Genomic DNA, 13,737 nt, shown 5'->3' on the forward strand with positions numbered 1-13,737 from the left:
TCACAGACCAGCAGGCGTCTCAGGGAGGCCACGTCCCAGCCCACAGAGCGGGTCAGAAGGCCAGCCCTAAGCTGTTCAGTACCAGGGACAGGCTCTGCAATCTGTCCCCAATCAATGGTCCTTCACGACTCCCCGCCCCCCACACATATTGTCTGACCCATCTTACAACTTGTAGGCCCCAGGACTTATTCCCAATTTTTGGGCCAAGAAGGGCAAGGCCCAGAGAAGTTGGAGCTTGTGTGCAATGGCTCATGGCCAACACAGGCCCAAGCCCAGGCCCAAGGACCCCACCTGTGCTCTGCTTGTCTCCCGATGTAGACATCCCAGGAAGGACCCAGGCTCCCACATCCAGCATCCTCTCTGCTCCAGATACACCTAATATGTCTGGTGTGCACACCCCAAGAATGGCTCCTGATCCCTAAGAGTGCCACTGCCCCTCCGAGCACAGTCTCCCAAGTACAGCCTGTCACCAACTGAGGCCCCCCACTCCACTTACCATCTGGAGGCGTTGGGGGCGCTGGTGTGAAGTGGGTCCCAGGTTTGTCTGGAAGAAAACCCAAATATCTGAGTTAGGCCTCTCTGAGCAGACCTTTCCATAGCCTATCCCTTTGCCCAGTCTGAAGGGGCCACCCCTGCCCTCCTGCCCTTGCCCTCTATACCAGTTGCCCATCCCCAACCCTTCCCTGGCCCCATGCTGAGCCCCAAGGACCGGCCAAAGCCTGTGAGTAGCCAGAGGACAGGCCCTTCCTCTTCTCTGCCCCTCCAGCTGTGTGGTCATGGCCTAACACCTGTCAGGCGGGGCCCTAACAGCCGGGGTGTAGGCAGCCACCTATTCCCAAGATGAGCCCAGCCCCAGGCCCTGCCGAAGCTCCCCCTTCCAGTGTGGTCAGCTGCTCCCTTCCTCCCCAGCTCCCAGAACACGTTGTCTCTGCAGCTCAGGATGAAGATCAGGTCCTCCATGGGACCAAGGACAAGCTCCGAGGGGCCCAGGGATCCAGAGAGCAGCCCATCCTGTCCCTGGAAGATGCAGGTGGCCCATCTGAGCAGCATCTCAGTTGGTAGCCTCTGGGGGACCTGCCTGTCCCCTAGTCCGTGGTGGCTGAGGTAGGGGAGCTCAGCCAGCAGAAGGAGGGTCACACGGGCCTGGCCCACAACCACGTACAGTTGTTGAGGAAAAGCAGCACCGCGAAGCCCAGCGTGGACGTGGCCAGCAGAATCAGGCAGACGTTGCAGGGAATCATAAAATACCGCACCAGCAGGGAGACCCCACGCTGCTGCCGGGGGTCCCGCTCCAGAGGTGGCGGAGGCATGGCCCTGGGTTCCTCAGCCCCACTCTCAGGGGATGGGGGCTCCTCAAGGGGTGCCCTTGGGCCTCCTCGGGGCAACTCCCCCCATCCTGGGACCCCTGGGACAGCTGACAGCAGCTATGTCCTCAAAGTTCAGTGCCAGTCACCGCCCGGGGAGCAGCAGGGCCCCGCCAGCGCCCTTGAGGCTCATAACGGGAGGTGTGCAGAATTCCCAGAAGGAAGCGGAGGCGACGCTGAGGGCCAGCCCGCGGCCCCCCCTGGTGTCCACCACCCGGTAGCGGTAGCGTCGGCGCCGGTAGCTCTCCGCAGGGCTCCGGCCGCGCCCGGTCTTCCCCAGCCCGCGGGAGCCCCGGAGCCGCCCCGGCGAGGGCCAGGCCGAGGAGCGCGGGCGGCGAGGGCAGGCGCGGCGGGGTCCGCGGGCGCGCAGGGTCTCGGTCCGTCCGGTCCGGTCCCGTCCCCGGCGGAGGCGGGAGGAGCGCGCGCGTCGGACGGAGAGAATAAAGGGCCGGTCCTCGGTCCTCGGAGGGCCGCGCCTCGGTCCCGCCTCTGGGCGAGCAGCGCCCGCTCGCGTCGGCCTCGCCCGGGCTGAGGCGGTGAGTGAGGGGCGAGGGGCGCCGCGAGGGAGGGCGGGGAGCGGAGACAAAGGAAGCCGCCTCCGGGGACCCCGGTGTCCGCGGGGAGTCGGCTCGCGTCGCCAGCCAAGGACCGGGCGGAAGAGGACGGGAGGGCAGCCGCACAAAAGGCACCGGAGGGGCAGGGGGATGGATGGGAGTGAGGGTGGGGGCGAGGTGGGCGCGGGGCTGGGAGGCAGAGGAGGCAGGTGCTGGGGCGGGGTGGGGGCGGGGAGAAGGTGCGGGGCGGGGTCAGGGGCTGGGCGGCTCCCCTACCGCGCCCACCCCAGGAGGTCCGCGGGGTCACTCCGACTCCCCGCGGCGGGAGGGGGCTCGGCCCTGCACGCGGAACTCCGTTCGGGGCTGCAGTGTGCGGGGGTGCCTGTGCGCGCGTGTCACCGTCCGTGCTTCTGCGGCCCCGCCCTGGCAGTGTGCAAGGGGTAAGGGTCCCAGGTGCACGCGCAGGTGGAGGGCCGGAGGGGTCCGACCCGAGGGCGGAGGTGGAAGGACAGGCCCACCCCCACCGCCCCGCCGAAGTGATGGTCACACCTCAAACCACCCGGGCACTCCCCACCTCCCCTCGGACAGAGGAACATGCAAATGAGTTCCTTGGAGAGGAGCATTATGTAAATAGTCGCGGTCCTCCCGGCACCGTCCCGCGGGCCTGGAGCGCCCCCCAGAGGCCACAGGGAGCATCGGGGCCGTGACGTCACCGCCGGACCGGGGCGCGGGGCAGTACCGGAGCCAGGCCTCTCCACATCCGCCCTCCAAGCCCCTGCCCTGGGAGGGGGAGAGGCGGGGTGGGGGTGGGGGTGGGGGTGGGGGGGTCAGCGCAGGAGTGCAGCACCGGCCCCATAATCCGCACCAGTCACGTCCCACCCTCCGCAGCCGGAGTCCCGTAGGCGGCCATCTCTGACTCACCCTCCGCCCCCCTGCACCCCCATCCCGCCACCAGCCTTTGCGAGGGATCCCTGAGCGCCCCCCGCACCACACCCACCGCGGCTGGCCGCTTCCAGCCTGGACCTGGTCACAGGCCTTCGAGGACCTGCAGTGACCTCTGCCTGTCCCTCTTAGAGTCCGCCAGCCCTTTCTGGGGAGAGAGGAAGAGGAAGCCTGGCCTCCAAAACAGAGCGTCCCTCTTCTCCTTGGGATCAGGGCCCACCCAGCCCCATTCCAGAATCCCTTCTGGTCAGTTCTTTCCAACAGCTGCTGACCAACTCCCCGCTCCAGCTGAAAAGACGTGAATTGCACCACGGCCCCCCCATACATGCCCAGTCATACCCATCTACACAGAGTCCCACACTCTGCAGACAAATACCTGTCCACTCACTCAGAGTTACACACACCGCACTCAGTCCTCCAGAGGAGTATCTGCATGTGTGGTCAGCAGGTTTCCCTTTCAGCCAAATGGCTATTGCCACAGCCACCAGTGCCACCCCTGGTCACTTTAGGTCTCATCTCAGTCCACCCTGGGAAAGAAGATTGAACACACCCCCTTCCTACAGGTGCTCCCTCAGATCTGTGGGGCTCCTCTGCCCTGGAACAGGCCCTTCCCGGTGCCAATTCTCCACTCATCCACACTGACACCACCCCAGGGGACCAACAGACATTTTAGTGCCTCAACTCCTACCACACCTCCACCTGGACACTCCCTAAGGTCCCTCTACCCTATGCTATATTCAGCGATGTCATAAACATGTCCCTAGAGCCCCCTCCCTCCTGATCAGGTAGGTTTGTCCATAGTCCCCCCCAGCCCTCTCCCCCCCACCCCCACTTTCTCAGCCAGAGCAGCCACCTCTCAGCCAGCCGGTGCCCAGTCCCATGAGGTCCATCTCCTTTGACACAGTGCCACATCCCACACAGGATTAGCCCATCTTGTCAGGGTCCCCCATCACCCACAGCAGAGGTCATCAAACTTCTTAGAGCCTGGAACCTGGGGTTCTAATGATCCCTAATGAAACTTTGCAGGAAAAGCCAATAAACAAAGCGGTTCCCTCACCTCACACCACAACGGAGCCAGAGCAGCAGGCCACCAAACCACCTGGAGACCCTGGCCCCTGGTCGTCCTTACCTCCTCAAAGGTGCCTCCCATCCTCACCTCATTGGACCTTGGCACTGCCCACACCATACTGATAGTGCCAACAGCTCCCCAGGGTGCCACCCTGGACTGGGAGCACCCAGGGCAGGGTCTGACTTTTTATCTTCTCAGGGCAGGGCTTGGCTCAGAGCCCAGAGGCTTAGTGTGGTGAGTCCCAGCAGTTCACACATTTTCCCGTTTACTTGTCCCTGCAGTCCCCCAGGGTCCTCATCCCTTGGCTGAGAGAGGGCCCCATGGACAGTGCCAAGGGTCAAATCCCAGGCAATGCTCACATGCCTGCACAGATGGACCGTCTGCTCTCACCACAGCATCACGGGTAGGCTCTGCAGGAGGGAGATACAGGAACCAGGGTATGGGAGGGTTAGCCCAGGGATCAGTGTGAGCCTGGGGTGGGGGTGGGGGAGCAGATGTGCTCACCTTCAGATGCTCACTTGGAGGGGAAAGACTGGCCCACCCGGTCAACATGGGGGTGGGGCTTAGGGCCTGGCTTGGGGGAAGGGGAGCCACTGGGCAGCCTGTCCTTCCTGGCCCCAGTCAGAGTCTAAGCCCCTGACAGGGGCTCCACTCCACGCCTTTAGAGAGACAAAGGGCCATTGAGGCCCCAGACCCAGCAGGGGGAGGGGAACACAGGCTACCAGAGCTATTTTGGGATCTTCAGACTCAAAATCATTCAGCCCTGACCAGCCCACGCAGGCGCATGCCCTAGGAAGGAATAGAGGATATTCTGAGCCAGAAATTAGCCCCTCTGGTCTCCAGGCTCACACACAGCAACATGTGACTGCACAGATGTACACATGCACATCCAGGGTTCCAGGTGTCATGCAGGCAGACACCCAAGTCAGCACTCCACGGGGTACTGGGTGTTACACACTCCTTCCTCACTCGTTGGCATGAATATACATGGGGTATCTCACACACACTCTCAGCTTCATGCAGCACAAACCTTGTCCCTCACCCACACAACACACATTGTGTTTGCTCCCACATACACGCATGTGCACACATGAAGGCTCTGGTTGGGTACCTCCAGGTACTTCTTTGAAACTGAGAAGGAAGGTGAGGGATGGGATCTAGAGAAGATGGGATGTCCAGCCCACTGGCAACCTGCTGGCCGCTTTCTTATGCAGATGACCCCCTCCTCACTCCTGAGGGACCTGGGCCCAGCTTCTCAAGAAAGGATAGGGGTGGAGATGGGGTAGCATCAGCTTCTGCTTGGAGTGGTCACGGCACAAGTGCCCACACACACTTCTAATGTTGGGGCCTCTCCTGGCCAGAGCCACCTCCAGCCTATCTGTCCACCCCCTTCCCTGGGGATCCTGAGGTGCGCACATTTTTCTGAGGACAGAAAATGCAGCTGCCATGGAGGGAGCAGTCAGGCATGGGCTACCTTGCTGGCCAGAGTCACAGGTCCTGGCCGCCCTGGTGGGGGAGGGGAAGAGGACCAGACAGAGCCGCCCCCACCCCCAGTCCCCAGTCTCCTGGTGTCCGCTCTCAAGTGGCAGTCAATCCCTCCTTCTGGGCCTCCGCAAACAATGGGCATTTCACAGCGGGATGTCGCTGCTGGCCTGGGGCCAGCCACTGGGAAGGAGGCCATGTCAGGCCCCAGTCTCCAGTTCCCACCCCAGGTGAGGCCAGAAGGTACCCATGTTTGACTCTGCAGGCTGTGTGCTCACCCACCTGCCACCTGGCAAGGCCCATACTTCTGCCTGTTTGTCCCCACTGCAGGGTGGTGGGATGAAATGACAGTTTTGAGGAGGGGGCTCAGCAAGGCTGGATGCTTGGGTGCCAGCTGCCTGACCACTAGCCTCCACACCTGTCCCCCTTCCTTACACATGGCTGGCTCATGGGAGCCTGGGGCCCCTCCAGCCCTGTCTCACTAGCCTGTCTGAGCTCCTCCACAGAGCAGGCAGTCAGATAAAGTCTCTGCCCTCAGGAGGGTTACACTGAGGCCTCTACACAGAGACCTGGAGGATGGAGGAGTTGACACAGATCAGTAGGAAGAACTTCCAGACACAACTACGAAGTCTCCGGGGCCTGCACGGGACCAGGCGATGCCAGTGTGGTGAAGCCTGAAGGTGACAGAGATTAGGAGTAGGAGATAAGGAGGTGGGGGCAGATCCTCAAGCCTGGGGGGACTCGGGGAGGGAGCTCAGTTTGGGGCCTGGACACCTGCCAGGACACGGGGCTGGAGCCACCAGGGGGCGCCATGTGAACAGAGAAGCTGGAGAGTAGGTGCCTACAGAAAAAGCAGGGGTGGAGTAGGGCTGACCCATACCCTCCCTTCCTCTTCTCCAGGACAGCCCCATATCCACCTCATCCTCCATCAGGCCTTGCCCCTGTCCAGGAGGAAGAGAGAGCAGGAGAGGCACACAGGTGTGGGCAGCATCCGGTGGATCAGGACACCCTGTGTTCCTGCTGAGGGCCTGGCTGTGTCAAGCTGGGCATCCTTCAGAGGCAACGGGGGATGCACAGCCTGGCACCCAGGCCTGAATGGAGGTGATTGGTGGAGGAGATGACCAGGTGGGTGTCAGGATGAAGAGGAGTAGCAGACACACAGTCGCTGGGAAGCAAGGAGGACAGAAGGACAGACGCAGCAATGGGGTCTGTAGGGAGAACTGTCCCCAGGGGCAAGATGGAGGCTCAGTGGGTAAGGAGCAGCTTGCTCTCTCAGCCAGCAGGTTATAGCAATGGATTCTGGTTTTCCAGCACATTCTCCCTCCCCTCCCCCCCCAGCTACAGGGACACCTGCTGTCCTTGCGCCCACGGAACCTTGTGCTGTCTTTTCTGCCCAGAACATCCTTCCTCCTTTGCCTTTAGCCCTCAACACAGAGCACACACCCTGAGAAGCCCATCCAGAACCCCAGCAGGGCTCCATGCAGGGGGCAGCAGGTCTTGCCAGTGACCCCATTTCCAGTGAGGATCTGGTACTGCGCTGTGAAGGATGTGTGGATGAGGAAGGAGCCTCCGAGCACACATTCCCTCTTCTCCGGCAGGTTGGAGCAGGCCACAGTCTGGTCCAGATGTTTATTTCTCTCGATGTGCACTGGAGCCTCCTATCTATGGACAGAGGGCCAGGTGCCTCCAGCAGCCACAGTAGGCTGCCTGCGTCTCCCAAGGCAGGGGTGGGGCGACTGAGAAGATGCTACCAAGGGGAGGCACAGGCCAGCACAGACCCACCTCTCCAGATTTGCCCAGCCTGGCTCCCTAACTGCCCTATGTCAGACTCAGGCTCCTACAGGTACCTGCCAGGACAGGGAGCCTGTCCTGTCCCCACAGCCCCTTCATCTCAGTGTGGAGAGCCCACCGTGGTTACTCCCAGAGGCAGAGCCTACAGGAGGAGGTGCCCAGCCCTCTGCCAGGTCCAGGGTGGGCAGCAGGAAGGATGTGGACAACTGACCCCATTTTGAGGCCCGAGACACAAGCACAAGTTGCCTGCAAGCAGCCTGTTGGCAGAGCAACTGCAGGGCACCTGCTCCAGCCCAAGCCCAGGGAAGCAAGGGTGGCAGGAACTACAGACCACCAGCGGGGGCTCTGACCAGAATTCTCATGTGCAAGATCAGTTCATCGGAGGTTATGGGCACACATGCACATGTGCACACACACACATGTGCTGGCCACACAGCTGGAAACAGCTGGCTGCCGGTGAGGACAGAAAGCCCCCCCTCCCTTGAGCCTCCAATCCAGGCAGGGGGAGGGGTGACTAGGAGGTCCAGCTGTAAGCAGCCCCTGGCAGGGGGTCTTCCTCAGAGGAAGTTCTCAGGATCCGCTCTAGGGGGAGAGAGGCCCCTTTAAGGGGAGACCTCTCCCCACTGGACACTCTGCCAGAGGCCTGGGTCACCCCTCTCCAGATCCTGACTACAGCCTCAGGCTTGAACATGACCCCCTCCTAAGCCCCACATAGAACCATGGGGGGCACATTACCCTCCTTCCCTGAACCATGTCAGTAATCTAAGAACTGTCAGTGGGGTGCTGTCTCATTTCTCAGCCCCCTTTATCTGATCAGTGGGCACTTCCTGGGACTCTAGGGTGTGCAGTCCTGGGTGGGCTACTTTGCTGATTGCACCTATAGCCCCCAGCCCAGCCCCAGCCAGGCCTCAGTAGCTTGAGTGGGGAGCCTTGATTCCCCTGTCCCAGTGGCAGGGGGAGTTTGAGGGCCAGGCAGGGAGGAGGGGGTCAGGGGCAGAGCAGAAAAGGGAGTCTATTCTCTCCCCACAACCCCCAAGTCTCTGGGCAAGGGTAGAACTTGTTCGGGGTGGGGGCAGGGACAGGGTACAACTGGTCTGCATCCCACAGACAGAGGCAAGGGGTGTGGGGTGGGAAGGAGGCCTGTTTCTGCAGCTGTTTCCCACCCTCCTGTGGTGACGGGTGTAGGCTTTGATTCTCATGGGGTTGAGGCGGGTTAACCCTTCAGGAAGGAAGCAACACAGCCACACTGGAGGCGGCTATGCCCCCATAGCCCCCGTCCACTGGCTTCCCTGGGGCAGCCTGTGAGGGTTGGCAGGGTGGCGGCAGCTAGTGCAGAGCGGGTCATCTCCCATTTCCTCAACTGTGCAGGGGTGCCAGCACCCGTAGAGATGCCACAAGGGCAGAGCTGGCCCCATGGGAATGTGTTCTGCCCAGCACAGCTCCGGGCGGGGGTGGGGGTGGGGGTGCTGGTGAAGACACAGGCAGAGGGAGGTTGTTCCAAAACAACCCTTTTTCCATTTCCAATCTGCAGGGGCTGGGGAGGGAGGGGATGGGTGGTGTCTGGAAAGAGCCAGAGCTGTTTCTACTAGCTTAGTCCTGCCCAAAGGGAAGACATCCCCAGGGAAGTGACATGAGAGCAAGCCCTTTGGTTTTCGCTGGCAAAGCCCACCCCCGGGGTTGTCCCAGCAAATGCACACCAAATTCACAGCCAAAGCCAGCAGGTGCCCTGGGAGCACCTGACTCCCAAGCAAGGACTCCCCAGGTGGGAGCCCCACCTGGGCAAACTCCCTCCCCCAGCTGCCAGGGAAGGAGAGACGGTGGGGTGGGGGCGGGCAACCTCGAGTCTGGGCCTGCCTCCTCTCAGCCCTCCTGGCTGACCCGCCTGGGGGAATGGCCCAGGAGGACACTGGGTGGGGTCTACAAGGGGGTGGGGTGAGAACCCATAGTCTGGGAGAGGGCAGAAAACGGAACAGGGAGAAGCTACCTCCCACTTCAGCAGGGAGGAATGTGGGGGGAGTAGGGCAGTAGGGCAGGAATGGGGGGAGGAGAAGCTATGTGCCAGACAACAAGGAAGAGCCCAGAAACATGCCCTGGGCATCCTCCTGCCCCCACACTGTGGAGAGCCAGTCCCTGTCTGAGGGTCTGCCACCCACACCCAGCTCCAAGGCCTGTAGGGCCTGAAGGAAGTCAGGGGCCCAGGATCTCTCCTGGAACACTGACCTGGAGCACTGCCCTCCTGAAGGTCCTAGACAGCTGGTCTGGCCGGGAGGAAGGGAGGGGGTACTCACTAGGATCAGGCCTGCCAGGCTTGGCCTTGGGTTGCTGCTGCCAGGACCCCCTCCAGGGTTGGGCAGGGCTGGGCTGGGCCAGGGCCAGACCCACTCTGACCCTGTCCCTGTGCCAGGACCCCGTCCCTGTGCCAGGCCCCAGTTGAGGGCAGACAACACTTCCTTTCTCTGTTTCTGGCTCCTAGCAGGGAGGGAAGGGCCTCAGGCCTTCCGCCAGGCCCATGTCCCTTCTGGGGGCTACAGGAGAAGCCCTAGGACCAGCCTTCATGAGTGAGGGTGGGGAGGGTAGTAGGAGTGTGTGGGCAATGTCCAGACCAGGGCAAGGTGGCCGAGACCTAGAGGAAATACCTGGTCAGCTGCCAGCCTGGGCAGGCTCTTGGTGCGTGGGCAGCTGGCACTAGAAGAGGCCAGGCTACTTCCCTGACAAAGCAGGGGTGGGGGTCTCCTGGCAGAGGCCGCCCCAGAGCAGCAGGCCTCCCTCACCCAAAGGTGGCGCAGAGGGAGGGACACATACCTGTCTCAGTTATGCTAGGAATGTGGTTCCCCAGGCAGAGGAGGAGGAGGAGGAGCCTTCCTGGGGGCTGGAGGCTGGGGCAGGGACCTGACCCCACAGAGCCAGGAAGACCCTACCCTGTAGGCCCTGGCACAGGGAGCAGAAAAAGGGTGCACCCGAGAGTGCCCCCGACCTTGGCTGCTCTGGGCCTTTGGCAATGGGGGGGAGGCCTAGGGAGAGAAGTGTGTTAGGGACAGGGATTTCCTACACGAGGTGGGACCTGGTGGTCTCAGGGGACCTGTACGTATTAGGGGCTGCCCAGGCTTCCTCTGGACTCTGTGGGGCTGAGACAACTATGAAGCCCCTGGAAACAGAATGGGGTCAGAGTCAGCTTAGCTCAAGCCCTGTTTGTCTGTCTGTCCTCCTCACTTGGGTGAGGCCTTGGCTCCCAGAGAGCCTAGAGTGCAGTCCTGAGAGGGGGGTTTAAGGTCCGTATCTCCTGCAGAAAAGGAGGAGGGCCATCCTCCCACCCTCACCCAACTTGGGAAGGTGGGCACAGGGTTATTCTTTCCCCAGCCTGGCCCCAGCTCCAGGGGATTTTGTGCCTCAGGCCTCAGGGAGTCTCAAGGGGGAAGCACCCATCTCACCCTGGGCCTTTGGGGTGTATCAACCCTGTCCTAGCACCAAAGCAGAAATGTATGTCACCCAGCTCAAAACTTCCAGGCACCTCACAGTGGATCCCAGGCGCCTCAGTCTGCAGTTCCACCCTCCCCAAACGTGCTCCCTTCCACCCCCTCCAGCTGCCAGGCCCCAGCTGCAGTCACAGCTCATGCCTCTCTCTGCATCCCCTCTCCCCAAGACCATCCTCCCCAGCAGGCCCACCCCAAGAGCCAAGAGCGTCCAATGGCTCAGCCCCTCCTGGGAGTTCACACCATTGCTGCACGCTGTCCAGCACCGCTCCACCTCCAGCTGGAGCCCAGGTCCGAGCCTAGCACCTGAATGCTGGCTGCACAGGGCACATAGCAAGTCAGGTCTCACCTGGTCCTGACTGGGGTAGGGGCGGGGGGCTCTCCCCCAGTACCCTCTTTTCCAGCTATTCCCAGTGCTCAGCCTGGCATAGCCAGTGCTGGCAAGATGCCAAACCTGTTCTGCCCAGGGTGGCCCTCCCGCCACATGCCCTCTGACCCCACAGAAGGCCACAGTTACTGAGTCACAGACCCTCAGACTGGACCCGCCCAGCTGCAGAGTTGATAATTCACTCTATCTCATAGGGACAGGGGACTTTCTGTACCCTGCTCCTTCTACACAGCTTCTCCTTAGACCTCCCCCCCTCACAACACATCCCCCAAACTGGGCATCACCAGCCCACAGCCTGCCCCATCTCCAGGCCGCCCTCCCGTCTTTGTGTCCAGAGCAGGGCCAGGGTCTCAAGTCTGGGGTTGGTGTGAGGGCTAGGCTGGGACCCCTCATCTGAGTCACTGCCAGGAAGAGACCAGGGACACACAGCCCTGCTGGCTTCCCTGTGTGATGCTATGGCCTAGGACCCTGGGACAGCCCCGGGGACGGGTGACCACAGGCTGGGCAGAATGCACAGGGCTCCCCATTCCAGGCCATGCCCCTACCCATGCACAGGGTACATGACCACCGTCCAGGATCCCATAAAAACCAAGCCAGCATCACAGCAGTAGGTTAGATACAAGGTGGGACTTCCCTGATGGCCAAAAGAACAAATCTGAGAGACAGAGTTGTCTTCCAGAGAAAGGAAGCCACAGACCCTTCCCACTGCCCTGAGGAGGAAATGTTCTTTCCACCACCACCACCACCACCACCACCCCCCACCCGGCCCCCTTCAATGCATCCCTTCCCAGGCAGCCATGAGGGGACAGACAGGATGTGGGGGCAAGGGGCAGCTCCTACATTCTCCCAGCCACATTCCCCAGCAAAGGATCTCAGCCCCCAACTGGGACTCTCCTGGGGCAGGGGGGCAGGGAAGCCATGGTCATGTGATTCTAGCTCACCTCCCAGAGGCTGGGCTGGGGGAGGGGTGCTCTTGGGCCATTCAGAATAGACACGTGCTGCATGGACGACAGTCAATTAGGAAATTCCATACCCACCAAACCCCTACGAGTACCCACCCCACATAATTCCCCCTTTCCAGAAATGACAGGCCTCTTGGAACACAGAAGGGTGCAGCCCCTCCTCCAATCCCTACGCCCCACTCTAAGGAGTTTGCTCAACATCTGGGACCCGTCCAGACAGATGTTTGGGCTTCTGCAGGAACATAAACAGCTGGTGTTCATTCACCTGGTCCCTGCCTCTCGCTCAGAAAGGACCCTCCAAGAGGGGGTGTGGAGCCGGTGGGGTGGGGGGAATGGCAAGCAGAAGAGGAGGAAGCTTGTCCCTTTGCAGGACTGGGACTTGTGTGGCTCCAAGACAACAGATGGTGGCATTGTGGGACAGGGGGTGGTTAGTGGGGGACTCTACTGACGTCAGAGACTGGAGCTGACCTTGAGATGGCCAGACTCGGCCGGGAGATCAGGGAGACAGGAAGGAGATCAGCCTTCGGCCTTCAGCCACAAGATACCCATGCTCTAGACTAAAGCAAACTCTCCTCTACCCCCTAGGGCAGCCCCACCCGCCCCAGTCACCTCTTCCCCTGGTCAGGTCCCCAAATACCTTCTACACAGTGCTCTACTTCCTCCAGATTCCGCAGGGTGATGCGCATGAGGCTGGAATTGAGCATCAGCTCATTCTTATGGGCTGGCCACAGGTATGGCGGTGCAGGGTTCACAAAGAAAATTCTGGTATCCCCAGTGGACACCTGGTTGTCACAGATGAGGGGATCTCCAAAGCCACCAATCACCACCTTGTTGCCACCATCAAGCAGACTCTCTTGGGTCACCATGTCTTTGCCCTTCAAGTACCGCCAGACTCGAACCTGGGGTGGACATGGGAGGGGACAGGTATCAGTGGCCTTCTTGCCATGAGAGATGAAGCCACAGAGTCCATGTGGGCACCTGGGCTGCTGCTTCTCTTCCCACCTCTGTTGCTCAGGCCAGATGTCCAGAGTAGACCCAAAGCCTGGGCAGAGATGTACAGAGATCTTAGGGGCACACACGCATGATGGATGCCCCTGCCAGTGCACATCACACCAAAGGACATGCAGCCTGTGAACACACACCCTCACCTAGGAAGCAGCACTACCACCCCCTAGGTCTAACTGACCCCAGCCACCTCCAATAATGTCTATCTCAGCTCAGGCTGGATATGGGAAGGAGATCCACCTGGTCTGGGTGCATGTCCCTACTTTCCCCATCTACCCACCCTCTAAGAGCCAGAGGAATCTAACATGGACAATGGATTTTCAGGGCAATGGGCTCTGAGCTTAGGGCTCTGGGCCAGCTTGGCTGCTTGCAGCCCTGTGGGTGGGCTAAGACACCCTCCCCCCACACACACACAGGAGGTGAAAGACCCCTCCTCCTGCCAGGCTCCTACAGTGAATGCAGTCAAGGCAGCCTTCGAACCACAAAATCAAGTTTGGGCAGCACAGGGCAGCCCCACCCTACACACTCTCACTCCTGGGGCCCTGAGGGTACCTGATCTAACAAACCAAACCCTGAGACACCCACAGCCTGGTGTGGCGGGGGTGGTGCAGGAGGGTCATGGGAGCTGCAGACTATACTAGGATGTCCATGGGGATATGCCCAGGGGACATGAGCCCACACACTCTCTGAGAAGAAGCCCCTTTCTTCAG

The 13,737-nt window shown here is 61.1% G+C and overlaps 1 protein-coding gene across 9 annotated transcripts in view; it reads right to left on the minus strand.

Annotated features, from left to right (window-relative positions):
* Positions 1 to 13,737, minus strand: part of AGRN (agrin) — a 33,907-nt gene that overhangs the window by 18,566 nt on the left and 1,604 nt on the right. For 6 of the 9 annotated variants that reach the window (XM_072820205.1, XM_072820209.1, XM_072820206.1 and 3 more), the window contains exons 2-3: positions 12,660 to 12,921; positions 497 to 544 (exon numbers count right to left, since the gene is read on the minus strand). In XM_072820205.1, coding sequence (XP_072676306.1) covers positions 497 to 544; positions 12,660 to 12,921 — 310 coding nt within the window. Of the gene's footprint in view, positions 1 to 496; positions 545 to 1,162; positions 1,459 to 12,659; positions 12,922 to 13,737 lie in introns of those variants that run through there. The other 3 variants (XM_072820213.1, XM_072820211.1, XM_072820210.1) reach the window with 1 other exon arrangement.

The sequence above is a fragment of the Canis lupus genome, chromosome 3 (genome assembly GCF_048164855.1).
Source record: "Canis lupus baileyi chromosome 3, mCanLup2.hap1, whole genome shotgun sequence".
In the NCBI taxonomy this organism is placed as follows: Eukaryota; Metazoa; Chordata; class Mammalia; order Carnivora; family Canidae; genus Canis; species Canis lupus.